This window comes from Pteropus alecto, unplaced genomic scaffold (assembly GCF_000325575.1).
Source record: "Pteropus alecto unplaced genomic scaffold, ASM32557v1 scaffold40, whole genome shotgun sequence".
NCBI lineage: Eukaryota > Metazoa > Chordata > Mammalia > Chiroptera > Pteropodidae > Pteropus > Pteropus alecto.
The window spans coordinates 19,676,838-19,690,825 of NW_006431919.1; the positions used below are offsets into that span (position 1 = coordinate 19,676,838).

At 43.9% G+C, this 13,988-nt stretch overlaps 1 protein-coding gene across 1 annotated transcript in view; it reads left to right on the top strand.

The window, feature by feature from the left end:
• Positions 1–13,988, top strand: part of BAIAP2L1 (BAI1 associated protein 2 like 1) — a 44,738-nt gene that overhangs the window by 18,588 nt on the left and 12,162 nt on the right. The window contains exons 3-6 of the mRNA XM_015585240.2: positions 9,914–9,975; positions 10,075–10,146; positions 11,398–11,535; positions 12,167–12,319. Of these exons, the coding sequence (XP_015440726.1) occupies positions 9,914–9,975; positions 10,075–10,146; positions 11,398–11,535; positions 12,167–12,319 (425 nt within the window). The remainder of the gene's footprint in view (positions 1–9,913; positions 9,976–10,074; positions 10,147–11,397; positions 11,536–12,166; positions 12,320–13,988) is intronic.

Genomic DNA, 13,988 nt, shown 5'->3' on the forward strand with positions numbered 1-13,988 from the left:
GTGCTCAAAGACGCGTTAGGTTTGGGATGCCCGTCAGACCGAGTGGGAACGACGGCAGCGGGGGATGTGAGCCCGGAGTCCGTCGTGTGAGCGCACGCTGTAGTCCCTGTGGACAGCACGGGCCCTGCTCCGCTTGCCCCGCACTAGCCAGCACTCCGCGCCCGGTGCCGTCTTCCCTCGGTCCGAAGCCAGCAGCTGCCGCGGAGCACCGCGTGCCAGCTGCGTCCCGCTACTTTCTCATCCGAGTCTCCCCTGGTCCAGTGAGGGGCTCTTTGTTTACACATCCATCCGACAGGCGCATGCGGGGAGACAGCGTGGGAATGGGACGCCCCAGCCCTTTTCCGAGAGCCCCTTCTCCAGTGTGTGGTACGTGTGGCAGGCAGTGGGTCTCCCTGCCCTTTGTAACGGATCGTCATCTTTTTATGCCTCCTCAGTTCCTTTCCTGAAGCACTCTCAGTGTTTAAAGTTTTCAGGTGCATCAAGCCAGGTAGCCATTGCCCAGTCCGTTTGACTTGGACTTAGGTCCCCTGTGCGTTGTTGGGCCGCGGCAGGTCATCGGGGGCGGGAGGCAGGGGGCCTGGGGCATCAGTCCCACCACTCCAGTTCTCCTTCAGCTCTGAGATGTTGAGTAGACATGCCTCTCCCTGTAATTCACATACACTGGGCATCCTTCTGCCCTAGGGTACCCAGCCAAGAAAATCTACTTCCTCTTCCTCGAGATTTTCCCTCGCCTATGCGAATGAGGGTGCAGAGTAGCCAAGGGCACAGGCTCAGGATCAGACATGAGCTCAGACCCCGGCCCCACCACCTTTAGTGCCTGAGTAACCATAGGAAAACCATCTAAAGCCTCTCAGAGCCACAGCTTCCTCCTCTGTATGATGTGGGCGATAGCGGTGCCCCACTTCAGAGGTCAGGACTGAATGAGGCCATCTCCGAAAGGCAGTTAGCTCAGCACTTGGCACAGGGGAAGGACTGGGTACCTGTGAGCTGTTGCTGTCTTTGAGGGTCCGACAGTTGCGTGCTGGTGTCTGGCATCTTCCCGTCTAAGGTAGAAGGCGGCGATGGTGACATGTGAGCTGCAGAAGCATGGAGTTATTCTGTTCTTGCTCCGCGTTGCAGCAGTCGTGGAATGAGAGAGAACATGGATGCACGATTCTGTGACTCTCCCTTAAATTCACAGTGTGATAGCGCCACCCAACATCTGCATGGCGTGTGTGGTTTTAGATCAAAGGAGTAAATGGCTTTCTGACAAACTTGGGAGCTATAGCCCTGTTTTGTTTTGTTTTTAAACTTGTTCAATTAGAAGTGGTCGCTTTAAAACAAGACAACAGAAATCCTTAATTCTTTTGAAAAAATTTTTCACTTGAAATGTTTAAGACGGTCATCGTGAACTGGAACTGTCTCTTAGTGCCATCTCTACCTGTGCATGTCCACAACTTTGTGTTTTGGAGTCCTGTTTTATTATCTTAAAGATCTTTTTAAAATTTCAAATGTAGTGTTTTTTAAGTTTGAATGGAAATGCGTACAGTTAATTAGTGACACCATAAGGAATAACTCGTTGTCAGCTTCATTCATTATTGTTAGTGTCAAGGTGGTCATATTTTAGCCTTCATCTACTAATCAAGGAAAAAGGGAGGTGAATAATTAATGTTAACTTACTCACTTGTTATAATAGCTTGTAGAAAACTTTTAATTTTCTAATGCTGTATTTTACATTCAGATGTAAAGAAAACAATCACTTGTAATCTGTATATGGATGTAAAATCTACAGATTATTTCTGTGTGATGTATAATTGATACTCTTGAGTAAATTGACATTGTCTTTTTAGCTAAAATAAGAGTAGTACATTAAAATCCTCCTTGGGAAATTTTTTTTTTCATTGCAAACCCTGTACATACTTTAACTTGACAGTACTAGTGTACAGCGGATAGGCTAAATTAGTTTAATTGCTAACGGAAATGAAGTAGGTAATAAGCATTCAGTTCTCTTCCTCAATTTATCACTCCCAATGACAGAATTCTCACCTAAGACCTGAATCTCCCTGCTCCTTGACACAATATTTGGATATAATTTTCAGAGAAGACGTCTCCCCTAGCTATCAACAACCTTGGATATTGAAAGACTAGATCTCTGATAAGTCTGATAATTCTGATTTTAAAATATCTAGAATATTTTATTTTTAAAGCATTTTAAAAATAATTAAGAAATAATTCCTATGTCAGTCATAAGGAGTTTATTGGTTTCCATTTATTCTTCCTTCAAACCTTGTTGTCATCTCTTCTCTTAAAAAAGAAAAAGAATGTTTAATGTTGCTGTCTAGCTACCTTATTTCACTTTGGTTGCCAGACTACCAAAAAATAAGTGGTTTATACCAACTTTGTCCTTTCCGCATCATCTTTCCTTTCCCACGTGTCACCAGAAATCAGGACTCTGCGGGAGGCTGACACTGCCTCGTGCGTGTCCTGCTCTGGGCACGTTTCCCTCCGAACGCTTCTCACGTGCCAGGCACCGAACCCACATAGTCCAGTATTTTAGTTTCTTGTTTGGCAAAATAAAAGTTTTATAAACAAAAATATCCCTTGTTTTTTTTTTTTAAAAAGATGATCTTTTTTGTGGCTCAGGAGCTTCTGAGACCAGACCTTGATGTTGTTTAGTAACAAAAGCTTGGGTAAATAAAATTCGCCAGGAATTTGCCCATGAGGGCCCTGGGGATGGGAACAGCTCAGCGGGGGTGCCGGTCCTGAGAGGGCTTGCTCTGCTGGGGCTCGGGGTCACACCCCAAATGCAGCCAGGGTCTGTGCAGCCTGCCACACAGAGCCTGCCTCTTCATCTGAAAACAGTGGTTTCATGGAGGAATTAAAGGAGGGCGAGTTGAGGACCAGGCATTCAGCTTCAACAAAAGTAACTTTTCCTTTAGAAGTTTCTGCAATAAATATCGTGCAGCAGTAAAAGCAGAGTACAGATGCCGTCCCGGGTCAGGTCAGGCTTTCGCTGGAGTTATCTTTTCCTGCCGTCACTGTACTTCTTTACGTTCCTTTTCACTGCAATCATCCTTTTATTCGTTTGTTCGGTATATTTATTAACCAGACTTTTAGAGCCTGTTGTGTGCCAGGCAGGCCCTGGGGCACACAGGTAACTGACACTCAGGTCAAGCTCTTGTCCACATGCAACTTCTGGAAACATTCAGACACTGCGTGTTTTCCTCCAAGCAGGTGCTGCCTCCTAACTACTGCTGGTTCCAGATGGCTGTTGTGTCGTTTTTTGTGTCGTTAGTTGATAAAGTATATTTTTTAGAGTAGTTACAGGTTTATAGAAAATGGAACAGGTACCTCATGACACAGTATTACCTGTGCCTCCCCATCCTCTCCAGCACCGTCGTCATTCATTTCAGGTATCCGTAAGCTACAACCACTCGGTACCTTGTTGCTATTATTATTTTGAATGAGCAGTTACTTTTTATATTCCATCTTTAATTCTCTTTATTTCTTTATGTAAATTCAAGTTTCTGACATACCTGATTTTCTTTCTGAAGTACTTCAGTTTCCTTTGATGTCCTTGGTTTTTGTCTTTCCTGTTATCTTTGAGTTTTGTTTGTTTGTTTTAAATCCTTCTAAATGGAGTCTCAGATGAAGCCTGCTGTTCTTATCCTGGAGCTATGTTGATGGGTGATGGGTGGAGGGTACTGGGAGAGAGAGCATTCAATAATCTTAGGTTTAAATCTTCCTTTTTTGCTTTGCAGGGTATTTTCGATGGGCCATAGTACCTGAGATGTGACCTTCAGAAGAGTTTCTTAGCTTTATTCTTCTCCCCTAGCTTGAGACTGGAAGGCCAGAGGGGCTGGAGTTATTTAGCTAATTGTCCTTCCTCAGGTCAGATAAAGCTTTAGAAAAGAAACTTCTCTTGAGGGCTTCTCTCTGTATTAACTTCTTTATACAGAGCAGAGCAGCCCTGGCTGATTTCAAACTGTTTGCTCCCTCCCTGCTCTCTGTACCTCCCACCCCTCATCCCCCACCGGAAGCCCCTGGGGATTGTTAAAATAGTTCTGGAATTACTAGAAATGGTATAAAATTATAAAAATCTCATAAATCTATGTATATTGTTATAATGAAGTTATAAATAAATTTTAGTAGTATTAGAATTATAAAATGTATTTTGGAATACCAACCAAACTATGACCCTACTAAAAAAAGAGTTCAGAGTCTGTAGTTTTACATTTCACCCTGTCCTACTGATTTTCCACCGCCCTCTTCCAGACATCATGGTTAAGTGTTTTAGAAACTGGATTCTGTTCTCTTCCTCTTAGGAGTGTAGAGTTTTATTCTGGCAAGCAGTTAAATTACTGGTGGACCACCCTGATTTCATGGAGGCTTAGTTTTAGACTTTTTTCAGATGGATCTGGTTTGCCCTTCGACCTGTGAATTAGTCCTTATTCCTAAGGTATGGCCCTTCTCACTTTCAGTGGGGAACCTGTGATGTTCACCAAGTCTTCCTGCCTTGGTAGACTTGATCCCCAGCTCTGTATCCCCAACGTGTATATCTGCTGAGACTCTGCTAAGCTCTCCAGCCTTCCAGCTGTTGCTTTTTCTGCATTTCTTAGTCTCACCCTGTGCATGTGACATTTAGGTGTCAGACAAGGATTTGAGCTGTATCTATTTACAGATTTTTGGATCCTTTCCCATTGTTTGGGTGTTCCACAGTTTATCCATTCTCAAGGTGATAGACGTTGGTGTTGTCTGAGATATTGTGAATGAAACGTCTCTGAACATTTTTGTGTGTATCTGTCTGTTGGTGAACAAATGTATTTACGTCTATCAGTAGTTCGTTTCTTTTTATTGGGTAATTTTCCATTAAATTCTTGAAATGAGTACTTAGAGCATTGATTTTCACTCATTATTTTATAATAAATGCATTAAAGGCTGTAAATTTCCTCTGATCACCACTTTAGTTGCATCTTAGATGTTTTATATACTATCTTTATCATTTCATTTCAAAACAATTTTAGCTTCCATTGTGATTTCTTCTTTGACCTATGGGTTATTTAGAAGTCTTTTTCATTTCCAACATATGGACATTTTCTAGTTAGCTTTTCATTAATAGTGTCGAGTTTAATTTGGGCTTGGTTAAAGAACGTTCTCAGTATGATCTCAGTCTCTTGAAATACAATGAGCTTTTTTTTCGATCCCTTTGTAATATTCTCTTTGCTTAAAAAATGAAGTTGTCACATATAGGATCCTATATATGTCCACTGGGTCAAGTATTTATCGTATTCAGGTCATCTGTATCTTTTTGTTGCTTGTACTATCAGTTCACTAAGAGATATATATTAAAGTCTCCTATAGTGATTATTGATTTGTTTCTTTTTATAATTCAGTTTTGGTTTAAATATCTTGAGACTGTGATAATAGATGCACATAAATAAAAATTTTTCTGATAAATCACTGCTTTATCTCTAATAATGCTTCTTGTCCTCTACTTTGTCATCTTTGTTTGGTTTTAATACACCTACATCAGCTTTCTTCTGGTTAGTATTTGCCATATATCCTTATCTCTCAACCTTTCCATATCCCTGTATTTAAGGTGTGTCTCTTGTAAGCAGAATATAGTTGAGTGTTGTTGCTTTTTTAATCCTAACAATCTTCATCTTTTAATTTAACTATAGTCCATTTACTTACACTTTTGTGTTCTGCTCTCTGTCCTATGTTCATTTCTTCTCATCCTCTTTTTTACTGTTTTTCCCCCCTAGTAGCTTGGTAGATTTTTGCACTTTATTCTTTTAGTGGCTACTCTAGAGATTTCTACACGCATCCTTTCTTATAAGTGGGATGTCATTTGGCACTTTACTTTCGCCTCAGACGATGGAAGAACTGTAGAGCACTCTATAATTCTCTTGTATAACTTCTGTTTGTCCCACTTTTTTTCATCATAAGATGAGATAAATCATGCTCAGTGGTATAGAATAATAAGAGTCTCTGTGCAAGACATTAATTAGAACTGTTTGTAGTCGGTTACATTAGAAGCTAGACTTTTGGAGGAATGTTCAATGGAATGCTCACCCTGTCACTTATTTGGCATTATCCCCACATGCACGGTGTTCACAGTGGCAACACTGACCAGAGGAGAGCACCTCTGACTATAGCCGGGGACTGAGTTTGAACAGCCACTGGTAGCTTATTCTTAGATGCTGGCAGAGCCTTTTAAGTTTGGTCACATGCCTGTGACATAAGCTGCCTGCATAATTATTCTGTGTCAATGACTCTAATTTGTAGAGTACATACTTGTGTATTAACACATCCCATGTATGATTTGCTTTAATTTCCATTACATTTTCTCCTCATCACATTTGATATTTGGAAAATTGTCCAAAAAAATATCCTTTTTCCAGTGACATTTTTGGTCAGTCTTACTTGAATCCATATAGTGTAACTTCAGGCCAGCAGTAGGTTGGCTTCCACCTGTCATTTTATGGTCCGAGTCTACCTGAAGTGACATGGAGGAAGTGGTACGTGACTCAGGCAGTGCTCCGTGCTCTCTCGAAATAATACATGGGTTCCGATTGTCACGATCAAATAGAAATGAAAAAGAATGTTTATGCCTGCCCGTTCAGCACCTGTGCTGTGCTGCTCAGGTCCCTTAGTAGTCTCTGTTTGGTTCCTCTAAATTTGTACTCTGAATTGATGAAGAATTATCTAGTTGAAGATATATTAATCGTCCAATGACTAATCTGCATTTCAAATGAAAACGATGCGTTCATACCAATAATACTCTTTAAATTTTTGTTATTTAACTTTTCATTCTAAGTCCATACTGCCCATTGGCTGAATGTAAACCTTTATACAGCACTATCTAAAATGTTAGACGTATTTGTTCATGGTTCCTAACACTAGCTATTATTTGTATGAATTTTACGAAATACTGATAGTAGACATTGACTTTTAATTATGTCAAGTTCATGATTTTAAAATAGGTATATATTTAAATTCCTTTAATATTGCCATTTAAGAATATAATTTATTCAGGCTGAGTCACATTACTATACTTACTATTAGTTTCTCCCCAAAATGTCAACTCAAAACCTAAAAGGAGAAAAAGGCTATAGTTGGTCCCGTACCTACGGCGCTTGGTTTCTGGGATCGAGACGCTGCTCCCCGCCTGGGTGTGCGTTTAGTTCTGCTCCATTAGACTCTGGGCTGTGCTTTCTCAACTCCACCCTCTTTATAAAAAAAAATTTTTTTTCTCAAATATAATTTATGGAAAAAATTGTATGGCTAAGAGTAAACATGCATGATACCACGTTTTAGACAAACTAACACTTGCTATGCTTAAGAGTAAACTTCTGTATATTGAACATAAAGGCCGTTTTCATTTTCTGGTTCAAGATACACTTTTGGCAGCTCGCATGCACAGAAATGATGTTTTTTCATCCTTTTCATGACCGCGGCGGACTCAGAGACGGCTGCTGCGAGGTTGGCATTTAAAGTGCAGGGACTGCAAGGGCCAGGAATAACGAGGATAAGTCAGGTGTCCACACCGCCGCAGAGTGAATGGGCCTTTCACGGGCCTTTCCGCCCGAGCTGCCTGGGGGAGACCGCGGGAGGAGGGGCAAGAGGCACGGCAGGGGCGTGGGGTGCGGAGGGGACTGGGGCGCCCCAGCCCAGAGCGCCAAGGTCAGCAGTGTCCCCACGAGCACATGCTTTTGTTTTGACAACACACTTCCAAGAGAGCTGCGTTAAATAAGGTTGTAGAAATAAAGTTCATGACAGCATAAAAAAAAAAAAAATGTGAATGCCTTGATTCTAGCTTGAATCACTCTGATTTCAGCAAAATTACTTTTAAACTTTTTTTTAAAGTAGATACGATTTGCCAAGAATAAAGGGCTTGATTTTCACATGAACAAAGTTGGCTTTTTTGTTGTTTTTCATCTCAAACCAGGAGTTATGTATGGGTTGAAAAGAGATATGAAAGTCACTTAGATTATTTCAGTATCTGAAATGATTGACATAAAGTGACATTAATATAATTTTATTCTCGGTCGTGCAAGGACTTCCTTTGTGAAGAACTCTGTTTCATGTTGAGCTTCAGGAGAACTTAATTATGGGATAAATGACGTCATCGTCATTCAGGATGCGGAGCAGGCCTTTCGATAATTCGGCGGGGTGCAGCCGTGGGTGCTGGGAATGTGTCTGACCACTTTCGTATTTACCCTGCAGGCTGTTCTGTTAGAGGTTCCTAGGATCGCACGATGTTTAGGGCCTTACCGGTTATGCACCTACAGCCTTCCAGGAGAGTCTCCACCCCTGCCACCCGCCATGGTATTTTAAACAGCACTGTGTGTGGTGGGCTTCAGGCTGAGGAGTTTGTTGACCTGGGACACCGTGGGGGAGGGGTCAGAGGGAGCAACATATTACGTTTGCATGTGGAAAGATCCAGAAGAGAACAAGCTAGGAGTCAAGAGAAATGCTAAGAGCTTAGGACGGGTGGTGGGGCCCCTAAGAGGTCCAGCTGGCAGGTTTCGGTGTGTGGGGGGCGTCAGACTGGGGAGACTCTTCCTCTCCCTCTAGTGGCGCAGATTACTGGGTGAACACGGACTCCACGTGTCCCTCCCACGTGCCTTCTGTCCTGGGCAGGGGAGGGCTGGCCCATCTGCCACCCAAGGAAGCAGGGTGAGTAAGAGGCATGGTTTCACCCGAGAAGCGGCCCAAGTGGTGACACCACACGCACAAGGGAGTGAGTCTTTGTCGTAGGGTATGACAGGTGTGACTGGCTGCTGGGATTAGAGAATAGGGGATGAGTTCACTTTGAGGTATGTTGAGTACGAGATGCCTGTTAGGACACCCAGGTGGACCTGTTCGGGAAGGAGTTGAATTTCTGAGTCTGCAGATGAGGGGAAAGACTGGGCCGGCCATTCGAACGTCAGATGTCTTAAAGTGTTTTGAGAGCAGGGCACAGCAGAGTCCTTCGGACAGAGATGGCAGCGGAAGTCACGGTTCAGGTGGCGCTCTTTCTCTCGTTCCCGTAGTCTGCCACAGTTGTAACTTCAGTTTTCCCTCATCTGCAGCCTCGTTTCACCCAGAGAATTCCTGTTATCTGTCCACTGCACTGTGGGATGGTCAGTGCAGCCCACCTTGTTGTTGTTTGGTGTCTGGTCTAGTGCTGGTTCCCAAGGATGCTTGGTTCTCCCAGTTTAGAGGTGTCAGACCTGGTTGGTAGATGAGTTGGCAGAGAGGCTCTTATTCCCCTTTATCAGAGTTTAGTAGTGGAGATTTGCACACTGCCACGAACTGCAAGAGGTGTGCTTGCAAATCAAGTGGTCGTCTTGCTGCTTTTTGGAGTTAGTCTCCTTTGTCCTGGAACATTCTCTTCTGTCATGTGACTGCAGATGTTTCCAAGAATCGGAGTAGTCCCAGGAGATAGGAGGCAGAGCACTGTCCCTGCCATGGTTTCCCCTGGCGTTAATACTTTCCAGAATGACACGAGAACTAATGCGAGAAAAAGAAAATAACCTTTATCTTCCATGCCTGACAGATAATCAGATTACTCTGGGGATTAGGTAAAAATAAGTCGTTTATTCCTACAGTTACCATAATGACCAAGAGAATCTTATGTAAGAAAATTTTAAAAATTAAACTAGATAAATGAGATCTACCATATGGAATGAGTAAATATAGAAAGAACAATGAGTTTTAAGACAAAGTTGGCTTTTTTTTGACGAACAACGTGGTAGAGTAAGTTCGCTGCATCTCTCCGAAGCCCACCAGCCATGGGGACGTGTCGGTGTTGCTGACTGTTGGGGGCCTGGCACTTGCAGGCTCCCAAGGCAGCAGTGGACCGTGCTTCGCTGGTTCCCATTTCTTCATCTCATCACAAAAACCACGCAGTGGCTTTTCCCCCTAACGTTCCTGGTTTTATTCACAGGCCATGTTCTCATAGAGATTTCAAGTACCCACAAGAAACTCGACGAGAGTCTTAAAGAAAACGTATGTGAACTCTTTTTATATTTACAAAATGTTTATTTTTAACTTTTATTTTGTTTAAAGTCTCAAATCTGGTATGAATTTTTTATCTCCTTTTAACAGTTCAAAACATTCCATAAAGAGATTATCCATGAGCTGGAGAAGAAGACCGAACTTGACGTCAAATACATGAACGTGAGTGCACGGTTCTGCTCCAGCTCTAAGGAGAGGTGGGCGAGGGGCACGGGGCTGGCTCTCAGGGGGCTGCGCTGGCCCGTCTCTGAGCCCAAGGAGAACTCCCACTGTTTAGTGGGCGGCGTCAGATGAGGATGGAGCCAGGGGTTTGGTACGTACATGAATGCATAAGACCGACAAGTTTCCTTTGGGCCGAGTGGATTCGTTTTTGCTAAAACTGAGATTTTATTAAAGCATAGAGAAAATATTGCAAGGAATCTTACTGCTCTGGAAAGCATCGTTTTCAGGAGCACACACATGTTGATGTCGTCTGCATCTGTGTTAGAGCATCTGTTGCTTTCGCAGACCAGCACTCTGGGACGCAAGCTGTACAGGGAGAACACCATTTGGGGTTCCCAGGTGTGACCGGCAGACACGGCCTCTGTGTGGCTCCTGTTGCCAGTCACCGGTGTTGTCGATTCCAGCAGTTTTCTCTTGCCTGGCCCTCCAGCCAGACGGCTCTCTCCATCTCCCGTCTGCCGTGGAGTAGCTGTTTGCTTTCCCAGCCAAAGTCCCGTCTTCTCAGCAAGACCCGCACGTGGCCGTAAGCGGTGCACCTGCGTGCACGTGCTCTGTGCGCCTCGGAGGGCTGCGGGGCCACCCATGACTTCTCAGGGGTGTAATGCCAAGTACTTTCCACACACCGTCTGATTTCTATCCCTACAGAAATTCTATAATGTGGGCACTCTTATTATGCTCACTGTACAGCTTAGAGGGGAAAGATGGATTTCAGGGAAACTAAGTAATTGCTGAGATACATAGGAAATGTGGGGAAAAGCCAGAATTAACCCAGGTCAGTTAGGCTCTGAGAAACCCTGCTACACAGCACCCAAGCAACTGGAAGAGGTTGCGTCCTTCATTCTCTTTCCTGAGGTCATAAGTCATAAAACAGGAGTATGGGATTTAATATTGGTTATTTATTCACCAAAGCACTTACCACCCAGTGTCCAAAAACCTTTCGGGAAAGAAAGAACAAGAGAAAGAAAAGATACTGCTGCCCTCCGAGAGCTTCCCTTCCAGTCCAGGGCCTCTCACAGACAAGGGACTTGGGGCAGACAAAGCAATGTGCGGTGTGGGCACGCAGGGCCACAGCGGGGGAGGCAGTGTGCGGCGTGGGCCTCGGCCAGCCGCACCCGGTGGAGATGTTAGCAGAATAACTGCCTGAGCGTCTGCAGGTGCTGCAGTAAAGTATGTGCAACTCTTAACTTACAGGCTACTCTTAAAAGATACCAAACAGAACATAAGAATAAATTAGATTCTTTGGAGAAATCTCAAGCTGAATTGAAGAAAATCAGAAGGAAAAGTCAAGGAGGACGAAATGCACTTAAATATGAACACAAAGAATTTGAGGTGAGTGCTTCGCACTACTTGATTTTGTTGGTAATCAGTTTACAGGGAAGCTTGCTTACCGCATTCAGTCTGTACTTTATCCACGGACTCATGTCGCTCTTGAAGTTAAAAACAGCATTTGGACTTGTATCAGCTGAAGGCTATGGAGTTTCCCGAGGTAAGAGTGATTAGTTGCCTCCTAAAAACGCTGACATTTTCTCCTCGCTCCAGGAGGTAAGGGACTCTCCATGAGCAGCATTACTGTCCCCATTTTACAGATGGGAAAAGTGAGGCTTAGGTTAAGTCATGTGCTAACACTTGGAACTGGGGTTTAAACTTGAACTTTCTGGTTCCAAAGCCCATGATTTTTCAGTAGGGCGAGATCTTATATCTAGAGTACCAAGTAATATTTTGTGTAAATTGCCCAATGGAATGTAAGGCCTTTGGCAACTTCTCTTCACTCATGAGTCAGGGATCTTAATGACGATGTTTATCTGCTCAGGTCAGGTTACAACTTTGTTACTTTGTCTAATGTTTATCTGCCTTTAGTAGTTACTCCATTATCAAAATAAACCAAGTAAAGATGGTAAAAGATAGGTGTCAGGCTATGTCGGTACTGTTACACTTGTCTAATTATTATTTATTTTCCTAGTATGTGGAAACTGTTACTTCTCGCCAGAGTGAAATCCAGAAATTCATCGCAGATGGTTGCAGAGAAGCTCTACTTGAAGAAAAAAGGCGCTTCTGCTTTCTGGTTGACAAACACTGTAGCTTTGCAAATCACATCCATTACTATCACGTACAGGTGTGTGTGATGGCAAGTTGTGTTGCATGCATTAATCTTATGTCATATCTAAATGCCCTCGAAATGCTTCACCTTCTGTATGTGCCCCCATATAAAGCAATGGGCCTATTTTGCCAATGAGAAGATTTCAAAGAAATAGTTTTGGGCCAACTTGAATATGTAAACTTTTAGAATAGATGAAATAGTCAAATGTCAGCTTATAACATTAGTTCAGTAATAAACCCAGATTTAAAATCTTTTATAAAATCGTGTTTAATAATTGAGAAATGGCATTTTTTTTCTTTTCCCACCTGTGAGTCAACTTTTCTCAGATTCTAAGTGACTCATCTTCGGCATCAGTGTCTTCACAAAACCCGCGGGCGAGTCTCAGCAGGCCCCAGGCTGCCCCACCTGGATGGTCTGAGATGCTCACCTTGGGGGTCCACGCGTATGGTGTCGGTGGAAATTTTACCCAGGCCACAGACTCCATTCACAGTGTCAGGACAGCCAGCTATGTTTACTTTTCGTTCTTCTTCAAGGTGTTTGTCCGTGACCTCGTCACCTGAGTCACTCGGTTTTGCTGCCCTCGTTCAGCACATGTGGTTGTGAGCTCGTACCCCAGGAATCATTCATGACGAAACGCGTTAAATTTCCTTTTTTTCTTTTTAACATTATGAATTCTGTCAAGCCTTTGTAAGCATCCAAAAGTAGCATTGATCGAAGTCGATTATTCATAATATAGTAATTTGGAGAGCGCTCCATGATAGAAGCAGCTATGTAAGAGCTTGAATATAAGCAACTTCCTCTTTTTTTCAGGGTAAAGGAAATTTGGCCTTACGTATGTGTATATGTCATATGTTATATTCTGTGAAGTTTTTGCGACTTTAAGGAGTATTCAGCTACCGAATCTAAATACCTCAGGTCTAAAATCGTTACAGAAAAGGCAGTCAGTGATCGCCGGCTCAGGTGCTGTCGCTTGTGTCCGCAGCGCCGGTTTCCATGGTGAGGGTGTCCTGTGGAGGCAGGGCCATAGGCTGGAGAGGGACAGAAGGAACCTGGAAGCTCTCTTCCTGTGTCCTGAGGCAGCCTGAGCTGCTTCCGGAGAGTGTAGCTGCTGCCCTCTTTCTCACACTTAACCTTGGGCCCCAGTTAGGCTTTCGAGAGAGACAGAAAACGAAGAGAGTCTCTTCGACCCTCTGAAAGTCCCTTTTGTGCCTTCTCTTATCCTGGCTAACGCGCCCCAGCCCTTTCAGTGGCGCCTCGGACGAAGCAGGCCCGGCGGCTGGTGTGTCAGAGGTCCAGTCTGGGCGGAGAGCAGAGGTGGTTTGGGGGACAGCTTTGCCTTCTCTCACGACTTACCGCAACACCCCCAGCCCACTGGACCTGATGAGTCTAAGCAAAAACAGTGTGGTTGCAATGAAAATAGTTTCAAGAAAGGGCCCCTACTTCCTTTTCCCAATCGGATTACTTCCCTGGAAAAGGGGGTTCGCTGAAAGGCTTTCCAGTTGTAAGAAGCAGAGCCAGGCTAGTGGGAGACAGATGCCTCTGCCGCTGTGGGACTTATCTCTGTCATTCTGTGTCCCTCTGCTCCGTGGCCCAGCTTCTCTGCAAAGCCCATAGTCTGCTTGCCCCAGAGCCCCAGTCAGCCTGTGGCCAGGGCGTCCCCTCAGCATTGTCCCTGGCTCGGAAG